The 22,377-nt window shown below is 38.0% G+C and overlaps 1 protein-coding gene across 1 annotated transcript; it reads left to right on the top strand.

Annotated features, from left to right (window-relative positions):
* The first annotated feature begins 1,172 nt into the window (after positions 1 to 1,172).
* Positions 1,173 to 3,731, top strand: LOC141643018 (zinc finger CCCH domain-containing protein 29-like). The gene is made up of 2 exons (XM_074452039.1): positions 1,173 to 1,840; positions 1,938 to 3,731. The coding sequence occupies exons 1-2, from the start codon at positions 1,459 to 1,461 to the stop codon at positions 3,410 to 3,412; spliced, it is 1,857 nt and encodes a 618-aa protein (XP_074308140.1). The 5' UTR covers positions 1,173 to 1,458; the 3' UTR covers positions 3,413 to 3,731.
* Positions 3,732 to 22,377: the final 18,646 nt, after the last annotated feature.

Here is a 22,377-nt window from a genome sequence, read left to right as displayed (position 1 = left end):
AGTATCGGACCGTAACATCGGGCGCAGTACAATAACTAGTTACTTAAAAACGTGGAAATTAACACAAGGAAGCAATAACATATTGATGAAGAAAGCTAACACTTAGCTAACACAATAACCATAACGAGTAAAATTAAGATGAGACGAAAGAAGAAGACTTAGTTCCCAATTTCTAAACGTAGTTGCTCATTCATGTACGGGATTTACTTATTCATATACTTTTTTTCATTAGTTTTCCATTGCATACCCTTTACCTAGAAAAAAAAACAAAAACTCTCTCTAATTCTCTCCCTCAAGAAATTAATCAAATTTATCAAATCCGTCGAATTACAATTATGGATGCGTCGATCAAGTAATAATATTAACTCGTAATTTTATTATTTATTTTATATCAAATTACGGAACTGATTTCGACTAACTAAATTAGGGTTTGTGTAAACAGTCGCCGGCGTTGGAGTTAGGAAAGGCGGCCGTCGCCGGCGTTTGGGTGAGGCACGTCGTCCGTCGCCTATTGTGGCGGTGACGCTGGTGGCAAGGTATGGGGTAGAGAGGGTGTCCTTTGTTTTGCATACAGTGACACTTGTGACGGTGTTGGGATAAAAGACGGCGGCCGTCGACGAGTGAAGAGGTGGTGGGTGGGCCGCCGACAGTGGTGTCGGGGTTGCTGCCTGGTGGTGGTTGCTAGGGTGTGTTATTGGGGGGGAGGACATTGGAGAGCTTTACGTGTTTATGGGGTTGTTTCACAATTGATTTTGCGTCTTTCACTTTTTCTTTTTCATTTTTTTTTTTTTTTTTTTTGTTAATTGTAATTCTGTGTCTTTCACAACAATAACTGGAATTAAATCGAATCGAATTGATTCAAACCGAATTGAATAAATAAGTGACGATAAATAGACCTGAATAAGATTATCGTTGGGAGCCGGATGGTGGGTGGCGTAAAGGAGACGGCGGTGAGGGTGGTGGAGATGAGAGAGATTGAAAAGGGTATTAAGATAAAATTATTAAAATAAAAGGGGTATTATTGTCATTTACGTACATGAATGAGTAAAACTTGTACATGAATGAGCACCACCCTTTCTAAATTCACGCGAATTTCATTGGGTAGACCAAAGAAGCCCAAGTCACGCCCACATACACACGCGGAGTACACCCGTTTGACCCTTTGACTTTTTGACCTCTCTTTGAAAAAGTAAGCAAACACTTTGAAAAATCAAAGAAAAAAGAAAAAGGAAGCAACTAAGCAAGGCAAAGCAATAGTACAAGAAGAATGCAGAAAAGTCACACTTTCCTCCCTTGTTCCTTTGAAGTCCCTTTATAAGAGCCGCCCATTTACTTATCACCCTACAATACAACACAATTCTTCACTTCCTTCAGTCAAACATTCTTTCTTCTTTCACCTCTCTATTATTTCCTCCCTAACCATTCTAACTAATTCCTTATTCCTTACTGATTACTAATATGGGCGTCGAAATCAGAACTGATGACTCGCCTTCGCTGTTACTTGAATTAGCGGCTTTGGACGATGTCGAGAGTTTCAAAGAAGCCGTTGAGAAAGACGGTGCTGATATTGATGGGGTCGGTAATTGGTATACCCGTCGTATTGGATCCAATACGATGTCGTATCAGCAGAGAACACCTCTCATGATTGCTGCTCAGTATGGAAGCCTTAGGGTCTTGGATTTTATTATTAAATCTGGGAATTTTGATGTTAATCGGATTTCCGGTTCGGATCGGGTTACCGCCCTCCATTGTGCTGTTGCTGGCGGGTCGGATTCTTCTTCTTCTGTTGTTTTGCGACTTGTTTCGGCTTCTGCTAATGTCAATTTGCTTGATTCTACTGGTAAGAATTCATTTACCCACAATCCAATTGATTTGATTTTAACTATTATTATTATTGTTTATAAATATTCTGATGTTGATTGATTATTTTTATTCAGGTAATCGGGCATGTGATTTAATTCCCAATTTACCAAAGCTGCCTACCAAGAACAAGCAGTTGGATACCCTGCTAAAGGGCCAGGAATCCGATTCCGTATCCATTTCGGATTCGGACTCGGATTCGAGTTCCAAGAAAGAATACTCAGTAGCGGATTTACCGGACATAAACAATGGAGTGTATGGTAGCGATGACTTCAGGATGTATTGCTTCAAGATAAAGCCATGCTCAAGAGCATACACACATGATTGGACTGAGTGTCCCTTTGCTCACCCGGGCGAGAATGCGAGGAGGCGGGACCCGGCTAAGTATAATTACACCTGTGTGCCGTGCCCCGAGTTCAAGAAGGGGAGTTGCAAGAGAGGAGAGGATTGTGAGTTTGCTCACGGGGTGTTTGAGTCGTGGCTACACCCGGCTCAGTACAAGACGCGGTTGTGCAAGGATGAGACTGGTTGTGCGAGGAAAGTTTGCTTTTTTGCACATAGGAAGGAGGAGCTTCGTCCTGTTTATGCATCGACAGGTTCTGCAATTCCTGATAATAATATGAATGTGTCGTCACCTCGTGGTGGTGGGTATAGTGGCAGCTCTACTCCTCCATTGTCACCTTCATTTGCTCCATCTTCCCCTAAGAATGGAGCATCGAATGGTGGAGGAGTGATGTGGCAGGGGAAGTCGTTGAATCTTGGAGGTACACCTCCCAACCTGCTACTCCCTGGTAGCAGGCTAAGGTCTAGCTTGAGTGCTAGAGATATGGAAATTGAAAGAGAGATACTTAAAATCGAGCACCAACTCCAGCACCAACAGCAACACCAACACCAACACCATCAACAAATGATGTCTCCTCGATGGAACAACAATGGTAGAATGGGTGATATGAGCCCTTCCAATCTTGAATCGAACTTCAACTCGATGAATCTATCGAGAAAGATCTCCATGTCTATGCCCATGTCAATGTCCATGTCTCCTTCGAGTGTTTTGGAGTCACCTATCAATATACCAAGAAAAATGTCCCCTCCAAATGTTATGGATTCGCCTAAGGCGGTGGCAATGCTCAATTCTAGAGCAGCTGCATTTGCGCATAGGAGTCAAAGCTTCATTGACCGGTCAGGGAATATGAACCCAAATCCATCGAGTCCAATATCGAATTGGAGCTCACCTAATGGCAAATTGGACTGGGGGATGCAAGGAGAAGAGTTGAATAAGCTTAGGAAATCCAATTCTTTTGGGTATAGAGGAAACAATAACAATCCAATAAGGGCATCCCCACCTGGTTTTGGTGAGCCAGATGTGTCTTGGGTTAATTCCTTGGTGAAGGATGAGGCCAATGCCGGATTCTTAGACACGAGGTCGGCAAATTATGGTCGTGGTGGTGGTGGTGGTGGTGGTGTTGGCATCAATCAGGGAAACGGGGTTCGAGGTCAGGATATGTGTGCACCATGGGAACAATTATACATAGAACAAGAGCTTGCTGTTTAATGAGAGACAGCGCCTATGCTAACGGGATAAAATTAAGTTGATTTTTTCATATGTTGTTTGTTTATATGATACTCGATAGTACGCAAGTGGTAGTACTTCAAGTCGTCAGCGTTTGGAGAAGCTAATAGATTATTTGAATAGAGGAAATAATTATACATAAGTTTCAAACAGATCATTTATCTTCGTTTAATTGATCAATCGTTTCACATTTCTTTCTTTAGCTTTCGATTAGGATAAGAGATCACAGCTTATCATGTATCTCCATATATGTCTACTAAAGAAGTTACAAAAATGGATAGTATGTGTTTTCTGTTTGCCACTCCCTTCTTCTATTATGTATGATTGTCCCATTTTGTAAGTTGCGAGGAAAATTTTGAATAATTATCGTAACTTTGGATATATTCGCCATAACCGTTTCCGAGCAAAAAAAGATCATATGGAAATCGATATGGTTTTGGTGTTACAGAGCGTATCAAGACGGGCCATAAAGATCCGAGGTTGGTCAGTAGTCACTAGTCTTGCACTTTTTTTTTTTTTTTTTTTTTTTGACAATTGGAAAGTGAGTAGAGATTACAAATGGAGAGCTCCCTTAGCTAATCTATGAGCTATCATATTACAGTTTCTAGGGACAAAACAGAAGTAAATACAATGGAAATTGTGGACCAAATTAAAGATATCTTCAATAATAGTCTTGGTTCCATGGCGGAGTTGATTAAGTTTGAGAACTTGAGATAACTCCTGCAAACAATCAGAGAAGACAGAGATATGAACGTATTTAGACTTCAGAACAGCAATTAATCCTTCCCGAATAGCCAGAGCTTCAGCTTGTTCCGCACTTTGTGCAGCTAGCGATCGGGCACCCTATAAAATCACTTCTCTAGAGTGTCTCTTTATAACCCAACTGATGGAAAAGTAGATCTATATACTTAACATATTCATATATGATTTAAATTAATTTGTCATAAAATTAATAAAGGTCTTATGCATGCAAACTAATTAGCAAAATAAAGAAGAAATCACCCTTACATTGTAATTTCGGTTCTTATGGGCACAAAAGAGATCTCCTTCTCTTTTGTTCTTGAGCTTTCCTTTTGGATGAACAAAGACCCAAGTGTAGGATCTCTCCCAAGGAATTATACCCAAAGCTTACTCTTAATAAAATTAATATTATGTATACTAGATAATATTAATTTTGTGAAGAAAAATGACCCAAAAATATTAGATTTTTGCTCTCAAAACCGGTTGAGAGAGAGGAGAATGGAAGGTGTTTTTCTCTTTCTAAAACTCTTGTTTTGTTGTGTTGAATGAATAATAATCACTAGTCAATATCTAAGTGAATATTAAGCAAAATAAAAAGAAAAACCACAAGGGTTTTCTTCCCCAAAACCGGTTGGGAGAGGAGGTTCAAAAGAGCCAATGCATGCCCTAGTTGTTCTTCACAATGAGCAATAGGCATGCAAGACTAGTTTTAGTAGGAAATTATGTTGTTTACCACTAATAACAATAACTTAATATTTGCCTAACCATCCTCATATTTTCGGCACATATGTATAATATGGAATCCATATTATTTTTGTCAATTGTCAATATGTTACATGTCATATGTAACATAAATTTGTCATGTATTTTTAACATATTAAAAATCAACGTATTAATAAAAATACGTCATATACAAAAATCGACTTAGTAATTCATAATTACTTGTACCAAAATATTTTACCATTTATAAATCACAACAGTTTGTATTTATAATAATTCATTCAAATTTAATTGTTTCCTTAAACAATAATTTCATCCGAGTAATGATACAATTCGATTACTTTCGCATCAGTATCTCATTTAATCACATTTCAATGTGATACGTAAATTTTACTTCCAAAATCGTCCGTCAATTTTTCAAGTAATTTAATTAACTCGTAACGTTATACGATTAATTAAATTATCAATTAAGAGTGTTGCCCTATAGGTATGACCTAGGGGGTCAACTGATCACCACCGTCGCACGACAGTAATGTTAAACTCTAGTCAGCCAATCATTACCGATATATGTTGACCAGTTGACAGTAAAAATACTTTCCAATTGTATTCTTTAAAATGAGATTTAAACATGTGATCATCATGATCAACAGTCGTGATCGCATTATTGTCGGAGGACACATATTCCAACAATCTCCCACTTGTCCTCGACAAGTGTGCGTCACCAATTCTCTTGTCCTATTACTATCTCCCACTCAATGCAAGGTGTCTTTCAGGTCGTACTTGCAAGTGATCATATCGAGAGTGGTTTCCTCGATCTGGAGAATAACTGATTGACCGGACTTATCTATCATAGATACTTTCCGAGCGTGGCCACGCATTTCTAGTTCATTACTCCTCGAGTGGCGCTGAGATATTGTTATAACCCTGACTAGGGGTGGACAATTCCTATCGCACTCATTCCCTTCGACTAGCCACAGCCATCATAACCCAAAATATGCCCATTTGACCCCATTTACGAAGGTCGTAGTAACACAAATCAAAGTTAATCTGAAACTGTGCCATCTTAGGCGAATAGTCTTTAGTCAAAAGAATCGACTCATTTGAATACTATAGTAGCTCTCGCCACGACTAGGCTATATAAATTTGCCAGAACTCTATAAGCGGTCATAAGGCCCGACAAAAAGTTCCTAACAGTCTGCCTATGTGATCGACTAGTCATCTCACATGACTCTATGGCACTTGAACTTGCCATCAATCGCATCACACTCTAGTCACTTCGAGACGTCACCTCATACAAGTGACTATGGGCAAATACTATGTTAATCCGTGTTCACTTTAACGGGGTTCAATTGTCACTACAACCCGTTTGGACGTAACAATGTATAAATTAAAGATAAAAGACAAATGTGATTATGAACATGAACAAAAACAACACTTTTATTTCATTTCAAAATCTAACATAGACTTGGTACACGTTTAAGTCCCATGGACGTAACATGCCCATCATGCTTAGCCTGCGATAAAGGCTTGGTGAGCGGATTGGCTATGTTGTCATTCGTCCCAACCTTACAAATCGCAATTTCCTTTCTTTCAATGAAATCTCTTATTACATGATATTTTCTAAGTACATGTCTAGATCTATTACTAGACTTTGGCTCCTTAGCTTGGAAGATCGTCCCACTATTATCACAATAGAGAGTGATGGGATCATTGGCGGTAGGTACTACTTTTAGACCTTCCATGAATTGCCGATCCAAACGACTTCCTTAGCAGCTTCCGATCTTTGCAATGTACTCACCTCCGTTGTAGAATCATGATTCTGACTTCCTTGAAGCTTCTCCACTCACGACACCACCATTGAGCATGAAAACAAAACCGACTTGTGATTTCATGTCATCTCTATCTGTTTGAAAACTTGAGTCCGTGTATCCATTAACACGCAACTCGGTGTCTCCTCCAAACACAAGGATAGAGTCCTTAGTTCTTCTCAAGTACTTAAGGATGTTCTTGACAAAGAATCCCAGTGACTCTCACCGGATTTCCTTGATATCTACTCGTCATGCTCAAGGCATACGAGACATCAGGACGTGTGCATATCATGGCATACATGATTGATCCAACAGCGGAAGCATAAGGGATCAACTTCATACGTTCAACATCATGGGGTTCGGAGGGAGATTGAGTCTTGCTCAATATCGTCCCGGTTACCATAGGTACCAAACCCCTTTTGGATTTGTCCATGTTGAACCGTCGAAGAATCTTATCAACATAAGACTCTTGACTTAGTGCCAATATCCTCTTGGATCTATCTCTATGGATCCCGATACCTAATATGCGTTGTGCCTCTCCTAAATCCTTCATTTGGAAGTGGTTACCTAACCACTTCTTAACGAAAGACAACATTGGAATATCATTTCCAATGAGTAGTATGTCATCGACATACAAGATTAGGAACACAACATTGCTCCCCATTGAATTTCATGTATAAACATGGTTCCTCAACACTTCGAGTGAAACCATTTTCCTTTATAACATGATTGAATCGATGATTCCAACTTCTAGATGCTTGCTTAAGACCATAAATGGATCTCTTAAGCTTGCACACTTTGTTAGGATTTTTAGAATCAACAAAACCTTCGGGTTGTATCAGGTACACCTCCTCTTCTAAATGCCCATTTAGAAAAGCGGTTTTGACATCCATTTGCCATATTTCATAATCATGAAATGCGTCGATCGCTAACAAAATCCGTATGGATCTTAGCATGGCTACGGGGGCGAAGGTCTCATCATAATGGAGACCTTGGACTTGGGTAAATCCTTTTGCCACTAGCCTAGCTTTGTAGACATCGTCATGTCCTTCTATGCCATTCTTGACTTTGAATATCCATTTGCATTGAAGGGGTCTTGCCCCTTTAGGCAAATCTACCAAGTCCCAAACTTGGTTTTCATGCATAGAATCCATTTCGGACTTCATGGCTTCAAGCTATAAGAAGGAATTTGGACTAGAGATTGCGGTCTTGTAGGTAGCGGGCTCGTCACTTTCTATAAGCAACACATCAAGTGTTCCATCTTCTTCGATAAGTCCCACATATCGATCAGGATGACGAGAAACACGGCCCGTTCTTCTAAGAGGAGGAGGAATAACCGTATTAGACGACGAAGGAACTTCTTCTTGCGTCTCTATCTCGGTTTGTGTCTCTTGAACTTCATCAAGTTCAAAATTTCTCCCACTCTGTCTCCTAGAAATAAAATCACTTTCTAGGAAGACAGCATCGCGAGACACAAATACTTTGTTCTCTTGAGGCTTATAGAAGTAATAGCCTCGTGAGGCCATGGGATAACCTACAAAAATGCATTTTTCGGATCGTGGTGCCAACTTGTTGTCATTTTTAATTTTAACATAAGCATCACAACCCCAAATTTTCATATGGGATAGATTTGGAACCTTTTCTCTCCATATCTCATATGGAGTCTTTTCAGTTGCTTTGGTTGGACTTACGTTCAAAGATTTTATTGCGGTTTGAATTGCAAATCCCCAAAACGAGTTCGGTAACTCGGTTTGACTCATCATGGATCGAACCATATCAAGTAAGGTTCGATTCCTCCTTTCGGCAACACCATTAAGTTGTGGTGTTCCGGGTGGAGTAAGTTGTGATATAATACCACAACCTTTCAAGTGTGAATCAAATTTAAGGCTAAGGTATTCACCACCACGATCGGATCGTAGTGCCTTAATCCTTTTGTTCAATTGGTTCTCTACTTCGTTTTGAAATTCCTTGAATTTCTCAAACGCTTCACTCTTATGTTTCATCAAATAGATATACCCATATCTACTCAAGTCATCGGTGAAGGTTATAAAGTAGTCATAATTACCACGAGCGGTGATACTCATTGGTCCACAAACATCGGTGTGTATGAGTCCCAATAGTTCACTAGCTCGCGTCCCTTTACCACTAAAAGGATTACGAGTGATTTTGCCAAGTAGGCAATATTCGCATGTACCATATGATTGATAATCAAATGGTGTAATCACATTAGTCGAAATTAATCTTTTGATGCGATTCTCGTTTATGTGACCTAATCGACAATGCCAAATGAACGCTTCACTTGGGTCACTTGATTTGAGTTTCTTTGATTGAATGTTATAGATATCATTAGTCGGATTTGAGGTCTCTAAAATGTAAATGCCATTGATAGAGGAAGCTTGGCCTATAACCAAGTCGTTCCTTGAAATAGTACAACGATTGTTCTTAATGACAAAACAAAAACCGTCCATGTCTAGCATAGCGATTGAAATAATGTTTTTAGAGAGTGTAGGCACATAAAAACAATTATGTAAATACAACTCAAATCCATTAGGCAAAGCTAAAACATAAGTTCCTTTGGATTCGGCCGCTACCCGAGCTCCATTTCCAAGGCGTAGATCCACATCTCCCTTGCTAAGCCTCTCCACATCTCTTAAACCCTGTAAATGATTACAAAGGTGAGAACCACAACCAGTATCTAGTACCCATGTCGTAGTGGAAGTATAATTTATATCAATAACATAAATTTCCTTAGGAATTTTACCTTTTGGAGTGATGATTCCTTCCCTTATATTTCGCAAATATACGGGACAATTCCTAAGCAATTGTCCCATGCCATAGCAATAATGGCACTCATCATCAACTTGCTTGAGGTTTTTGATTTTCTTTCCCTTCTTCTTGAACCTTTTGCCCTTTGAAGCAAGAACTTGATTGCTTGAGCTCCTACTAGTTTTGGCATCTTTATCTTCCAGAGACAAAGACCCTATAGATTGTATGAGGTAGTCTTCCTGAGACGGACTCACACGAGGTCTAGTAGTAGTAGGTGGTTTAGAAGAAGTGATGAAGTTAAGGTTTCCATCCGAACCTATCCCAAAATGAAGTTCTCTAGTAGTGTCGAAATCATTGTTGGAGCAAACGTCGTCAAAAACATTGTGGTATGACTCAATTTATCGGTGCGGTAGCGTTTGATGGATTCATTGTAATGCACTACAAATATGGAGAAAAGGAAATATTAACATTTTGTCTTTTTAAATCATACTTGTAATTAAATTTAACAAGATATGAGCATTTATATAGTGACCTCTACCCAACTATATGAAATGATTCCAAGACCCAAATTCATATCAACTTAGGGCACGGTGTGCCGAAATACCCTTTATTAACATAACTCGGTGGATTAACCTTTTAATCGATTCTACTCTTAGAACTCTTGGTCGATGATATTTACATTAATATTCATCTCTAGCCCGAAACACATCCGGAAATCGTCGTGAATACTTTCGTTGAGTACAACCCAAATTTCGAATAAATGTGTCCATTATCCAAACCCATATCAACTTAGGGCACGGTGTGCCGAAATACCCCTCATTGACATGAACTCGGTGGATTAACATTCATCACCCACTTCCCCTACGTAATAAGGTTTGTACCCCGGGGTAGCCGAGTGCACTCCCTCGCGAAATAGGTTTTCATGGTTTCTACTATTTGGTAAGGCTATGTCTCAATTGATTGTTTTAGCGAGAGGTCATGTCAATTTATTATCTATCACATTTTAAGTGAACTAAAGCGGTGAACTACGATAATTTTAATTGACACGGTCGATAAACTCGATGAAAGAAGATGCATGTTTTAGTTATGGCGATTTAGCGATGCATGCGACATAAAATAAAATGCAAGCATAAAAATAAATAAATCCTAGTATGGCCTTTCCTAAAATAGAAAAACTATTTAACTATTACATATTCGGAAACCAACTCCATTGGTCCCTTGAACTTCGGTTGTGACACGCATCTCGAGGTAACACCGTCTTTATGTATCGCCATTCTTGAAGAAATCCGTCTTTGGGAACTCCGGAATGAATAAAATTACATAATAAATTACATAATTTCCTATTATACATTTGTAACTAAAATAAAATAAATCTATTTAAATTACAAAACGGTGATACGAGATCACAATAAAATTACAACCGAATCGATATTCCCATACATTTCGGGAAATACCAATTAAAATCTAAGGCCATACTAAGTAAAATTACATAATTCAAAATTACATAAATTAAAATTATGACAATCATAAAGAAAAATGCAGCATTATAATATGTATGAACAGGCTCAATTTTATGCTAAATCGCCTTTAATTAGCCAATATCGTACATTACTCGGTTTTTACGGATTTGCGTGATTTCAACATTTTACAATCACAAAAATTACATAAATTCATATTTATGCATAAGTTAATTACCCTAATCTCTTAGGACTCAAAATTTAGTCTTCACTAATTATTTGACCATAATTAACTCATATTTATAAAATTGTTCATTAATGGACTAAAAATTACAAAAATAAGCTATAAACTTCAAATAAATTCAAAATTTGAAATTTAAACTCATGAACATTCTGGAAAAATACCATGACACTCATAATGTTCAAAACCTTAGGTCAAAAAATTCGAAATTTTTTCGGAAAAACAATGTTGCGGTTTATCGGTTTTTAATAAAATAATCATAAAAACATGGAAAAAATTATATTCATTACCTTTTCAATTTTAGATCTGAAAAAGATAATAAAAAGCAACATTGGACGTTTTTCCTTAGTCATAGATTATGTTTTATTAATTTTTCACTAATAATGTCACTATTTATGCTATTTTTATTCAAAAATCCATAAATCATGCAAAAAGACTTCATTATAGCCCATTATTTTACACACATCTTGTATATTGCATGTGACAACATACTAAATTTCTATGACCAGATTCGAAATTTATCTCATATTAACCTATTTTTCACCTTAATCCGAATTTAATAATGAAAAATCCATTTTTCGAGCATAACAAGTCCAAAAATTATGAAAATTTACAGGTTATCTCAAAATAATATATGTGACAACATATCCAAAAATCACTGGAAAATTCGAAGTATAGCTAATTTTAGACCGAAAATGACATTTTTACTCATAAAATCATATTTAAATGTCATTATTGTATAATATGAACAATAAAAATCCGTAAATATAACCAAAATATCCTAAAACATTTTAGGACCAGAAATTTTAACATGCATGAATTAATTTCGTGATATATCATAATAACACGAATTATACAAGTTTTATATGTTAATCTTTATAACTCGGAAAAACTTTTAACCGATTTGCATGCAAACAACCATGGCTCTTGATACCGATTGATGGAAAAGTAGATCTATATACTTAACATATTCATTATGATTTAAATTAGTTTGTCATAAAATTAATAAAGGTCTTATGCATGCAAACTAATTAGCAAAATAAGGAAGAAATCACCCTTACATTGTAATTTCGGTTCTTATGGGCACAAAAGAGATCTCCTTCTCTTTTGTTCTTGAGCTTTCCTTTTGGATGAACAAAGACCCAAGTGTAGGATCTCTCCCAAGGAATTATACCCAAAGCTTACTCTTAATAAAATTAATATTATGTATACTAGATAATATTAATTTTGTGAAGAAAAATGACCCAAAAATATTAGATTTTTGCTCTCAAAACCGGTTGAGAGAGAGGAGAATGGAAGGTGATTTTCTCTTTCTAAAACTCTTGTTTTGTTGTGTTGAATGAATAATAATCACTAGTCAATATCTAAGTGAATATTAAGCAAAATAAAAAGAAAAACCACAAGGGTTTTCTTCCCCAAAACCGGTTGGGAGAGGAGGTTCAAAAGAGCCAATGCATGCCCTAGTTGTTCTTCACAATAAGCAATAGGCATGCAAGGCTAGTTTTAGTAGGTAATTATGTTGTTTACCACTAATAACAATAACTTAATATTTGCCTAACCATCCTCATATTTTTGGCACATATGTATAATATGGAATCCATATTATTTTTGTCAATTGTCAATATGTTACATGTCATATGTAACATAAATTTGTCATATATTTTTAACATATTAAAAATCAACGTATTAATAAAAATACGTCATATACAAAAATCGATTTAGTAATTCATAATTACTTGTACCAAAATATTTTACCATTTATAAATCACAACAGTTTGTATTTATAATAATTCATTCAAATTTAATTGTTTTCTTAAACAATAATTTCATCTGAGCAATGATACAATTCGATTACTCAGATCGTATCTCATTTAATCACATTTCAATGTGATACGTAAATTTTACTTCCAAAATCGTCCGTCAATTTTTCAAGTAATTTAATTAACTCGTAACGTTATACGATTAATTAAATGATCAATTAAGAGTGTTCTCTATAGGTATGACCTAGGGGGTCAACTGATCACCACCGTCGTACGACAGTAATGTCAAACTCTAGTCAGCCAATCATTACCGATATATGTTGACCAGTTGACAGTAAAAATACTTCCCAATTGTATTCTTTAAAATGAGATTTAAACATGTGATCATCATGATCAACAGTCGTGATCGCATTATTGTCGGAGGACACATATTCCAACACCAACCTAAACCAACAGAGAGATTTTTATGCCAAGAAACATCTACAAATAACTCAAGTTGGTCACAATTATACTTAGCCGAAATAAGAGGAAAAGAAACAATATTCCTCAAATCCAAGAGTTGGTCATCTACATGGCATTAATGCATAACTCCTTTAGGATTCAAGCTAGAAGATCTTACAATCTCCGCTTTCAAAGCCAGATTGTAGGAAAATTCATAAACCTTGATAGCTCCATAAGGGGGGTAGCTTCCTTGTGAAAAATTTTTTACATCGACACCCCCAAATAGTCCATAGTGTACAAAGGAAGGAGAGGGCAGAAGACTCCCAATCCGGCAATTTCTGAATTAGGGACAACTAGTTAATAATCGAATTTTGGAGATTAAGTTCCTTTCCACCATGAGCATGTATCCCTAAAATACTACCTGCCCAGGTTTTGTTAGCATACGGGCAATCTCTAAAGAGATGATCACAAGATTCCACAATCAGCATGTCACAAAGGTGACAGTTAAAATCCTCGTCAAGACCCCTCCTAATGTAACCTTCACCCATAGAAAGAGAGTTGGTTAGAATTTTTCAGAGCAGAATAAGCCATGACTTGGGCTAGGTAAATGCCAAAGTCTCTTCTTTACAAACATCTTCACGTCCGCCCCGATCCTATTAAGATCCTTAAGCGTAGCCTGGGAATTCCAAGTAGAGTTGAAAGCAATAGAGTAGACTTACATCATAAGATCCACTAATAGACTCGGTCCAATAGAAGGAATCTTTACAATCCCCGCAACTGAGAGGGATTGCCATATTTTGCGCCAATGGTTCTGGATAACAAAGAGTTTGAGCCATTGATCATCCTCCAACCAATCTTTGCTAACAAAGCTTGATTGAAATCCTTGGTTTTTCGGATACCCAAACCCCCCAGACCCTTTGGTTGGTTAATAAAAAGTCTACTACACCAGCTAATCGACTTCGATTTCTTCAATCCAGCCCACCAAAATGTGACAGAATCGAGTCAATCTTTTCCGTCACACTTATCGGTATTTTAAATACCGATAAGAAATAAATAGAGAGGGAAGACAGAATAGAAGAGATCAAAGATAACCTGCCGGTAGGGGACAACAAATTCCATTCCACGCTGAAATTCTATTCCTGATCTTATCCAAAATGATTTCAAAAATTTCCCTTTTAGTTCTACCAGCCTCCACACTGCCAATATCAGAAGAAAGACCAAGGTAATTTTCCATTGAGCTTGTACCAGGAACTTTAAAATCTTCAAACAAGCAGAGGTATAGGAAAGACTAGAACTTGGACTTATCATAATGGCAAATTTGTTGTCATTAATCTTCTGACCCGACGCCTTACAATATTTATCAAGAGTAGATGCCAGCGAAACACAACTATTAATATTACCTTCAGATAAGAATAACGAATCGTCCGCAAAGAGCGAATGCGAAACCGGGGAACTTGCTCTGCTAATCTTAATACCCTGGACTACATTATCCTTTTCCATCTTGATAATGTTCCGTGATAAGACTTCAGTACATAAGGCAAATACATAAGGAGAAAGCGGATCTCCTTGATGTAGGCCACAATTTGGGAAGATTTTTCTAGAAGGCACCCCATTTATGAGGATTTCATAAGAGACGGTCGTGGCGCACTTCATAATGAGGGCAATAAATTTCTCAGGAAAACCCATCATAGTCAAAGTTCCTTTGATGAAATTCCAACCCATTCTATCATAAGCCTTACTCATATCCGCTTTAAAAGTCATTCTTCCCATTTTACCACTTCTTGAGGACGAAATATTTTGAAAAATTTCGTTAGAAATAAGCACATTAAACCCAATACATCTCCCAGGGACGAAAGCATTCTGAAAGTCCCCCCACCAACTTACCCATAAAACCTCACATTACAGAGGCTAATCGGCCTATTATGCTCCACAGATTCCGCTCCATTCGTTTTCGGAACGAGAGTAATAAAGGTATTGTTCATCTCTTTAAGAATATGCTCAATATTTAAAATATCTAAAACAGAATATGTAACTTCTTTTTTGCCAAAGTACTAGCACTTTTGAAAGAAAATAGCAGGGACACCATCCAGACCCGGTGATTTAAGCGCACCTAATTGAAACACCGCCCTTCTAACATCCTTTCTAGTGAAAAGTTTAGTAAGAGAAATCTGATCATCTTCGCAAAGAATATCTCTTGCAGCAGTAAGGAAGTTGAATTCTCTGAAATAAAGATCATCAAAACTCTCATTAGCTTCCGTTTCCTTGAAAAGGCTAGAATAATATTCTACAAAAGTATTTTCAATTTCATCTTTATCAAAGATCCATTCTTGGTCTTTGTTTTTGAGAGCCGTAATAAAATTTCTTCCAGCTCTTCCTTTAACCCAGTTAAAGAAATATTTGGTACAAGTATCACCATCAATCGCCCATTTAATTTTAGCTCGTTGCTTCCAAAAGATGGCTAAATTTGAAGCAAATTCAGCCATCTTTTGATATGGGGAAAGAAAATTACTAGTGTCTCCATTGTCAACCGCATCTTTCATACAATTGTCTAACTCTTCGTCAAAACCATCCCATTTATCACCCCAAGCCTTCCTTTTAGCAACAGACTAATTCTTCATAAAGTTTCTTACTCTTGAAAGCTTTTTTACAAGCTGAAAGGATTTGGACCCATGAAAAACGAAACATCATTCCTTCTTAACCAAATCCATGCATTCTTCATAATCAAAATTCCAAGCTTCTAATTCATAAGGTCGTTTGCCAGATGTAGTAACAAGGTCGCTTTCAAAAATAATTGGACAATGATCAGAGAGTTAGATAGACAAATGAACAATCCCAGAGTTAGGGAAAATATTTTTCCAATCCATGAACCATAAGCCTTATCAAGCCTTTCGTAAGCTATACTTTGATATTTCCTCATGTTACTTTTACTCCTGCTATGCGCTTGTTTGAACCGCCTAGCTTGTCTTCTTGATAGTCCACTTGATTAAAATCGTCAATGAGTAAGAAAGGACTCTCAAACGAGTCTATACATGCACCTAGCTCATCCCACACCATAGGTCTTTTATGGAAAACAGGTTCACCATAGACAAGACATAAGTACCAAGAGAAACCATTACAAAACTTAATTTTTATGATGGAAATTTTGACAAGCAACAAGACAGTCTACATTAAGCCCTACCCTAAAACAAAACCAGGGCCCTCCTTTGGTTCCGATAGCATCCACTCCTATGCTCCGAGAAAAATCAAAAGTACGGAATAAAGGATCTACTACAGTAACATTACACTTAGTTTCAACTAAAAAAAGAAAATCAAAATAACTACTAGAAAGAATCGCTCTAATTTTCGCAATTGTAGGAGCAAGAGGATTATTAATGTAATACCTCATATTTATAAAGACTGAGTGGAGACCGAGTAGACGATTCACTCGGCCGAGTGAAGCCTCACTCGACCGAGTGAAGGACTGAGTGCCATCTGGCAGTAGGCTGGAAGCTTGTAAGGATGGTCACTCGACCGAGTGACCGTCCACTCGATCGAGTGGAACCTCACTCGACCGAATGGACCGACCACTCGACCGAGTGCCGGTCGAGTGTAGCTTATATGGGAAGTTGAGTTGGTGGGATGTCACTTTCATGCCTTATCCCTTCAGATTTCCCCACCCAAAATCCATTCCTAAACACTATTCACCACTCTATACAATCCTAAATATCTCTCTAAAAACCCCCATCTTCATATCCTCTTAAAACCCTAATTCTCTAGAGAAGATTCTTGCCTCCTTGTTCTTCCACTTTGTTGTAAGTTAGTCTATACTCCTTTTTCCCTTTAATCTCGTCTTAACAATCTTAATTAGTTAGTATATTACTCTATACTTAATTAAGTTGTATGAATCGAAGGAGATATTTAAGGGGTTTAATTAGTATGGCTATTATAATAGATTGTAGTAATGTATGTAATAATTAATTGTGTAGGAAGCTTCATTGAGGAGCATTTCTAGTGGCTAGCTTGAAGATTGGGCAAGACAAGCTTAAGGTAGGGTTTTCCCTACTTAGCCATAATGATATGAGTGTTTAATTGTGCATTTATTTCCATTAATTGCATTTGTTTCATGTTAGTTGCATTGGAACATGTTTTGGATAATTAAGGTTTATCACATAATAGTACTTCATGATGATTATGGAAGAGTAAGTATGGTGAATGGTCACAATGTTGATTATCTTGCATTATAACATGTTAAAAGCAATTAAATGAAAAGAAATGAATTAATGAAGCATTGAGCATGATTTTTAGTTGTTGTGTTGATATGGTTGTATATATATCTTGTTTGGATGTATTTGGCTTATTGATGATTGGGTTGACAATGAAAGATGTTGGAGGATTCTTGGTTACTATTTTGGAGATGGAAGGCGGTTGGGAAACCGTCTTCCGCTCAAGTCACCCTTGGAGCTTTCCACTCCAAGGGGGATGTGCACATTTAGTACTTGGGTTATGAAGGGACTCGTGTGGTGAGACATGACGTCTGGAAGGGTACTCGAGTCGCACTCGGGCCCGGTACCACGAACGTGTTCCGAGTACCTTGTGTGTTAATGATGTCGTGGGCGTGTCCCGGTCACCGGTTTGTGGAGATGTATGTTAGAGGGTGATTTCCTATCTTTTATCATACCTTGTTGGTTTCATCTTGCATTGCCATATGATTAGGTAAGCGTAGTATTGCATGCATTGAACATTTTAATCGTTAAGCTAACACTTGAGTTTTGAATTGTCTGTGGTGAACCATATGGTGATTTCTGCCGATATGGGGAGCAGTGTGACAGGTGTGCATATTGAGTCGCGGGATTTGGTAGCTGTCTTCATCGTTGTCACTACTCACCCTGTCTTAGTTTTTGACATTTAAACTTCTATTTTCGATTTGGTTGTATAATATTTGGGATGGTATTTGCATCCCTACAACTTATCTATTTCTTTATATTGAGTTGAGAACTTCTTTACTTGATTGTTCGCATTACAAACTTGGAAAATCAAGTCTTGTGATGTATTCATACGTTGGGAATGCCTAAGGGAAAGGATCCCGACTTATGGGGGTGTTACAATTAAAGCCCTTACAGTTCCAGCAATGTCCTTTCATTAAGAATGAGAAACCACTGCAACATGACCAGCCAGCTCCACTGCCAAGCTCATATCAAAACAACCCATAACGATTTTCCATATACAAGAACCCAAGGAGACAAAGAACCACAATGAATGAAGGAGAAAGTCACCCACTCACCCACTCGGAGCACCAACAAATCGGAGCCCACACAACATCAAACCCCATCAGCACACAAAATGACTCAGCCACTTACACCAGAATTTTCCCATAAACATAGACAACAGGGTACCCAACCCAGACACGATTCCATACCGGACCCGAACAACGTTAAGAAAATAACTTAGAAGAGCCACCATAGGGACACCGTCTTAACAGACCGAAAACCAACATAAAAGCACGCATGAAAGCACCAGAATAGGACACAGACCGCACCAAGACCACACAGAGACAAAGGGGCAGTAAGTCCGATGGGCGGAGGGAGGGGCGAGGGAGAGGGGAACACTGTATCAGACGAAAACAGACCCATAAGAAACAACTACGGAAATCAGCATTGTCCGACCGCAAAGCATAGGGAGGTAGGAGAAATTGGGGGATCACCTCACAAGTTGCATGCACGGAGAAAGGAGGTCCAACAAGGCGATCCGTCCCAAGACGCAAGCATGGTAGCTGGCGGTTCATGAAACCAGTAAAAAGACCGAGTGACAGGCAGGCTCACACCTCAAGAGACTTTAAGCTAAAACACGATTAATGGAGACATGAACAATGACTCCTACTCCAATAAAAGACAAACCCATAATAGAAACCTAATTTGCATAGCACATCATATAGTTAAGATTGTCAAGCATTAGAACAAGAGACAATAACAATTAACAACACATTACTATTAGCTAGACACTCGACCAACGCTCTGGCTAGTGATTATATAGGCTGAGCCGCTGAGGTATGGTCCATGACACACGCTCTTAGGGATGACAGTGGGTCAGGTTGGATCGGGTTTTGCAAGATCCAAACCCGATCCACTTACTTATTGGATCACATATCTATATCCATACCCGATCCATATTCAAAATTTTAAAATCCATACCCGATCCAGTATACTTTTTTCAAACCCATACCCACTCCAAATCCATAGCCGATCTACTACATAATCCAAAACCCAATCTAAAACTTGATTTGACAACATAAAAATTTAATCTTATATAAGAAAATTGAAATTTCAAGGTTAATAAAGTCTAAATTTTCAAAAATATTTAATTGGATCGGGTTCGGGTATGAAAGGATCGAATTTGGATTTGGTTCGGGTTTTCCAATAGTGGATATGGATATGGGTTTTTGATGGTAAGAGCGAGTCGTTGTTCACTCCATCAAACACATTTATATTCTCAACAAACAACTAGTTAGTGGTTAAGTCGAGGTCGATCTATGGGACGGTGTGCTTTGGCTTCTAAGTCTATCTACCTCAATTTATGCTAGTGTCATAATTGATTTAGGTTTGTAGTTGGTGAGTCTAAACTAATGCAAGCAATAAAGTAAAACAAGCAATAAAAGGAAGGATGTAAACAAATGATTAAAAGTGTTAGGATATCATGGGTTCATAGGGGATTCATGGGAGTTGATCTTACAAACATGTTCTCAATTATATAGCAAGCACTTATTGTTGTGATGGGATCGAGTTGGTGTATAAGCTTACAATCCCTAAGAAGGTTTGGGTCCCGGAGCCGAATTGATTAGATTGTACAACACCTACAAGTCGACTTAATCCTTCCTATTCAACATTATGCATGGTCTAATGAGGCTCGAGTTGGTTTATATGCTTACAAGCCTCATTGAAAGGATAGGTGATGGGTAAAAATGCAAGGATTCATAGGCTCGCATTTCGTCAAACATAACATGTGCATAAGTTGAAATCACAACAAGCAAGCAAATTAATTATGAAAACATATTAGATTAAGCATGAATCATTCCCCATGTTTGTTTCCCCTAATTTCCCATTAATCCTAGCTAAAAGACTACTCACTCATTATAGCTAGTGCTCCCACGATCCGGTCGGACCAGGAGGGGAGACGCTCGGATCAGGAGGGGAGGAGACGCTCGTCTTCTGCACGGGACGCTCGGATCATGAGAAGAGGATCCACTCGTCTTGTGCCTAAGACGCTCGGGTTGTTGCACAGTGTGATCCTTGCTTCATGGCCTTTAGTCTTTGCATACTCCTTATTCTTGCTTTGTCGGTCGTCGTTCTTGCCTCCTCTTCATACTAGTCTATCTAAGGTCGTCATCAACCTTCCAAATGTGCACGGGAGACGGGAATTCTGCCTCATTGTCCTCTTTCCTACAAGTCAAACAAAATGCACTAGAAAAGCAAAGTAGAAAGGATTTGACGGACATAATGGCCATGAAATGTTATAATAGTATGTAAAATAGGTTCAATTAGGGGACTAAAAGTGCGCAATTAAGAGTCACATCAGTTTTTAAATAGTGGATCGGGGATGGGTTTTAAAAGGGTGAATTTGGATCGAATTTTTTTCCTTCGGTTCGATTCGGGTTTGGTTCCGTTTGTGCCATAATTGTCATCCCTACATGCTCTCAAAAGCTCTATGTCAAATTTTTCAATTCAAAGTAATTTCAGCATGATCTACAAAAGTGTTTCAGGGCGACTTATAAGTTATAACCTTTAACTTTAACCAAGGGCATACTAAGGAAAATATTACCTTTATACCACCTTGACATTATCTAGTTTAGCCTTTAATATTCTGACTCTACCAACACCAATGATTTTCAACCTAATGTCAACATTGTTAGTCTCTTTTTTTTTTTTTTTTTTTTTTGTGAAAGGTAAGGATTTCATTAAGCACATAACAAACTATTACAAACTAAGACATTTTCAAACACTTCTGAAACCTCCTAAATAATGAAGTTTTCAGTTCATCAAGCTAACACTACTCAACCAATCAATATCTCTACGATCATACACTTGAGTAAGTCTAGCCCTGATTCTATTTCTCACTGTTTGCCTAACCTGCTGCACAACTACATCAGGTCTAACCAGACAACCTTCAACACGAACCTGCTTCCTCGGCATCCAAATGGAGTAAAACGCTGCCATAAACGCACACATTACCACATTTTGCTGCACCCCAGATGGTAGCACCACCTGAAAATCTACAGCAAGAACACTGAGGATACGCTAACTGTATGGGCACTGGTGAAATAAATGCTCATGGGTCTCCACCCCAGTCCCACACAACAAACACAGGTCATCCCGAGAAATCCCCAAGGCAAAAATTTTGGCCTTTACCTGCTGAGCTTCTCTTGCAATCAACCATCCCACAAAGTAATATTTGGGAATATTCCAATCACTCCAAACATGTTTATGCCATTAGACTTCCTGGAACTTTTTTCTCAACAACTCATAGCCACTATCAACTGTATAACCCTTTGGATCCAACAACCATTGACCATTTTGATAACCAGCATCCATTTTCTCTCTCACCCTGCAGACTGATTTCCATCCCCAACTTATGTCACCAGTGGGTGTATAATCAGACCAGGGTGTCCCTTTTAAGTAGACTTGATGAACCCGTTTTACCCATAGCTTATCAGGGTTATAATAGATCCACCAAATAAGTTTACCCATGGCTGCAACATTCCATGAAAAACTATCTCTAACACCCAGTCCACCTTCTTTCTTAGGAGCACATAGTTTCTACCAACTCACCAATGGAACCCTTAGTAAATCAATCTTGTCATCCCAAAGATAGCTTCTACAAATTGCATTCAACCTACTAAGAACTCCTTTTGGAATAATAAAAATATTGACCCAGTAACTGTATAGAGCTGTTAACACAGAGTTAACCAGCACTAACCTTCCTGAGTAAGAAAGTTTCCTTGCTCCAAAACTTCTTATCTTGCTTATAATCTTCTCCACTAGAA

This window comes from Silene latifolia, chromosome 2, assembly GCF_048544455.1.
Source record: "Silene latifolia isolate original U9 population chromosome 2, ASM4854445v1, whole genome shotgun sequence".
In the NCBI taxonomy this organism is placed as follows: Eukaryota; Viridiplantae; Streptophyta; class Magnoliopsida; order Caryophyllales; family Caryophyllaceae; genus Silene; species Silene latifolia.
Note: the sequence above shows the minus strand (reverse complement) of the source record. Positions and strands in the feature narration are given on the sequence as shown.

Bases quoted from the DNA above. Each gene is read 5' to 3' on its own strand.
- LOC141643018 (XM_074452039.1), top strand. From the start codon at position 1,459: ATGGGCGTCGAAATCAGAACTGATGACTCGCCTTCGCTGTTACTTGAA. The intron at 1,841-1,937 runs GTAAGAATTCAT...ATTTTTATTCAG, and splicing joins CAATTTGCTTGATTCTACTG to GTAATCGGGCATGTGATTTA.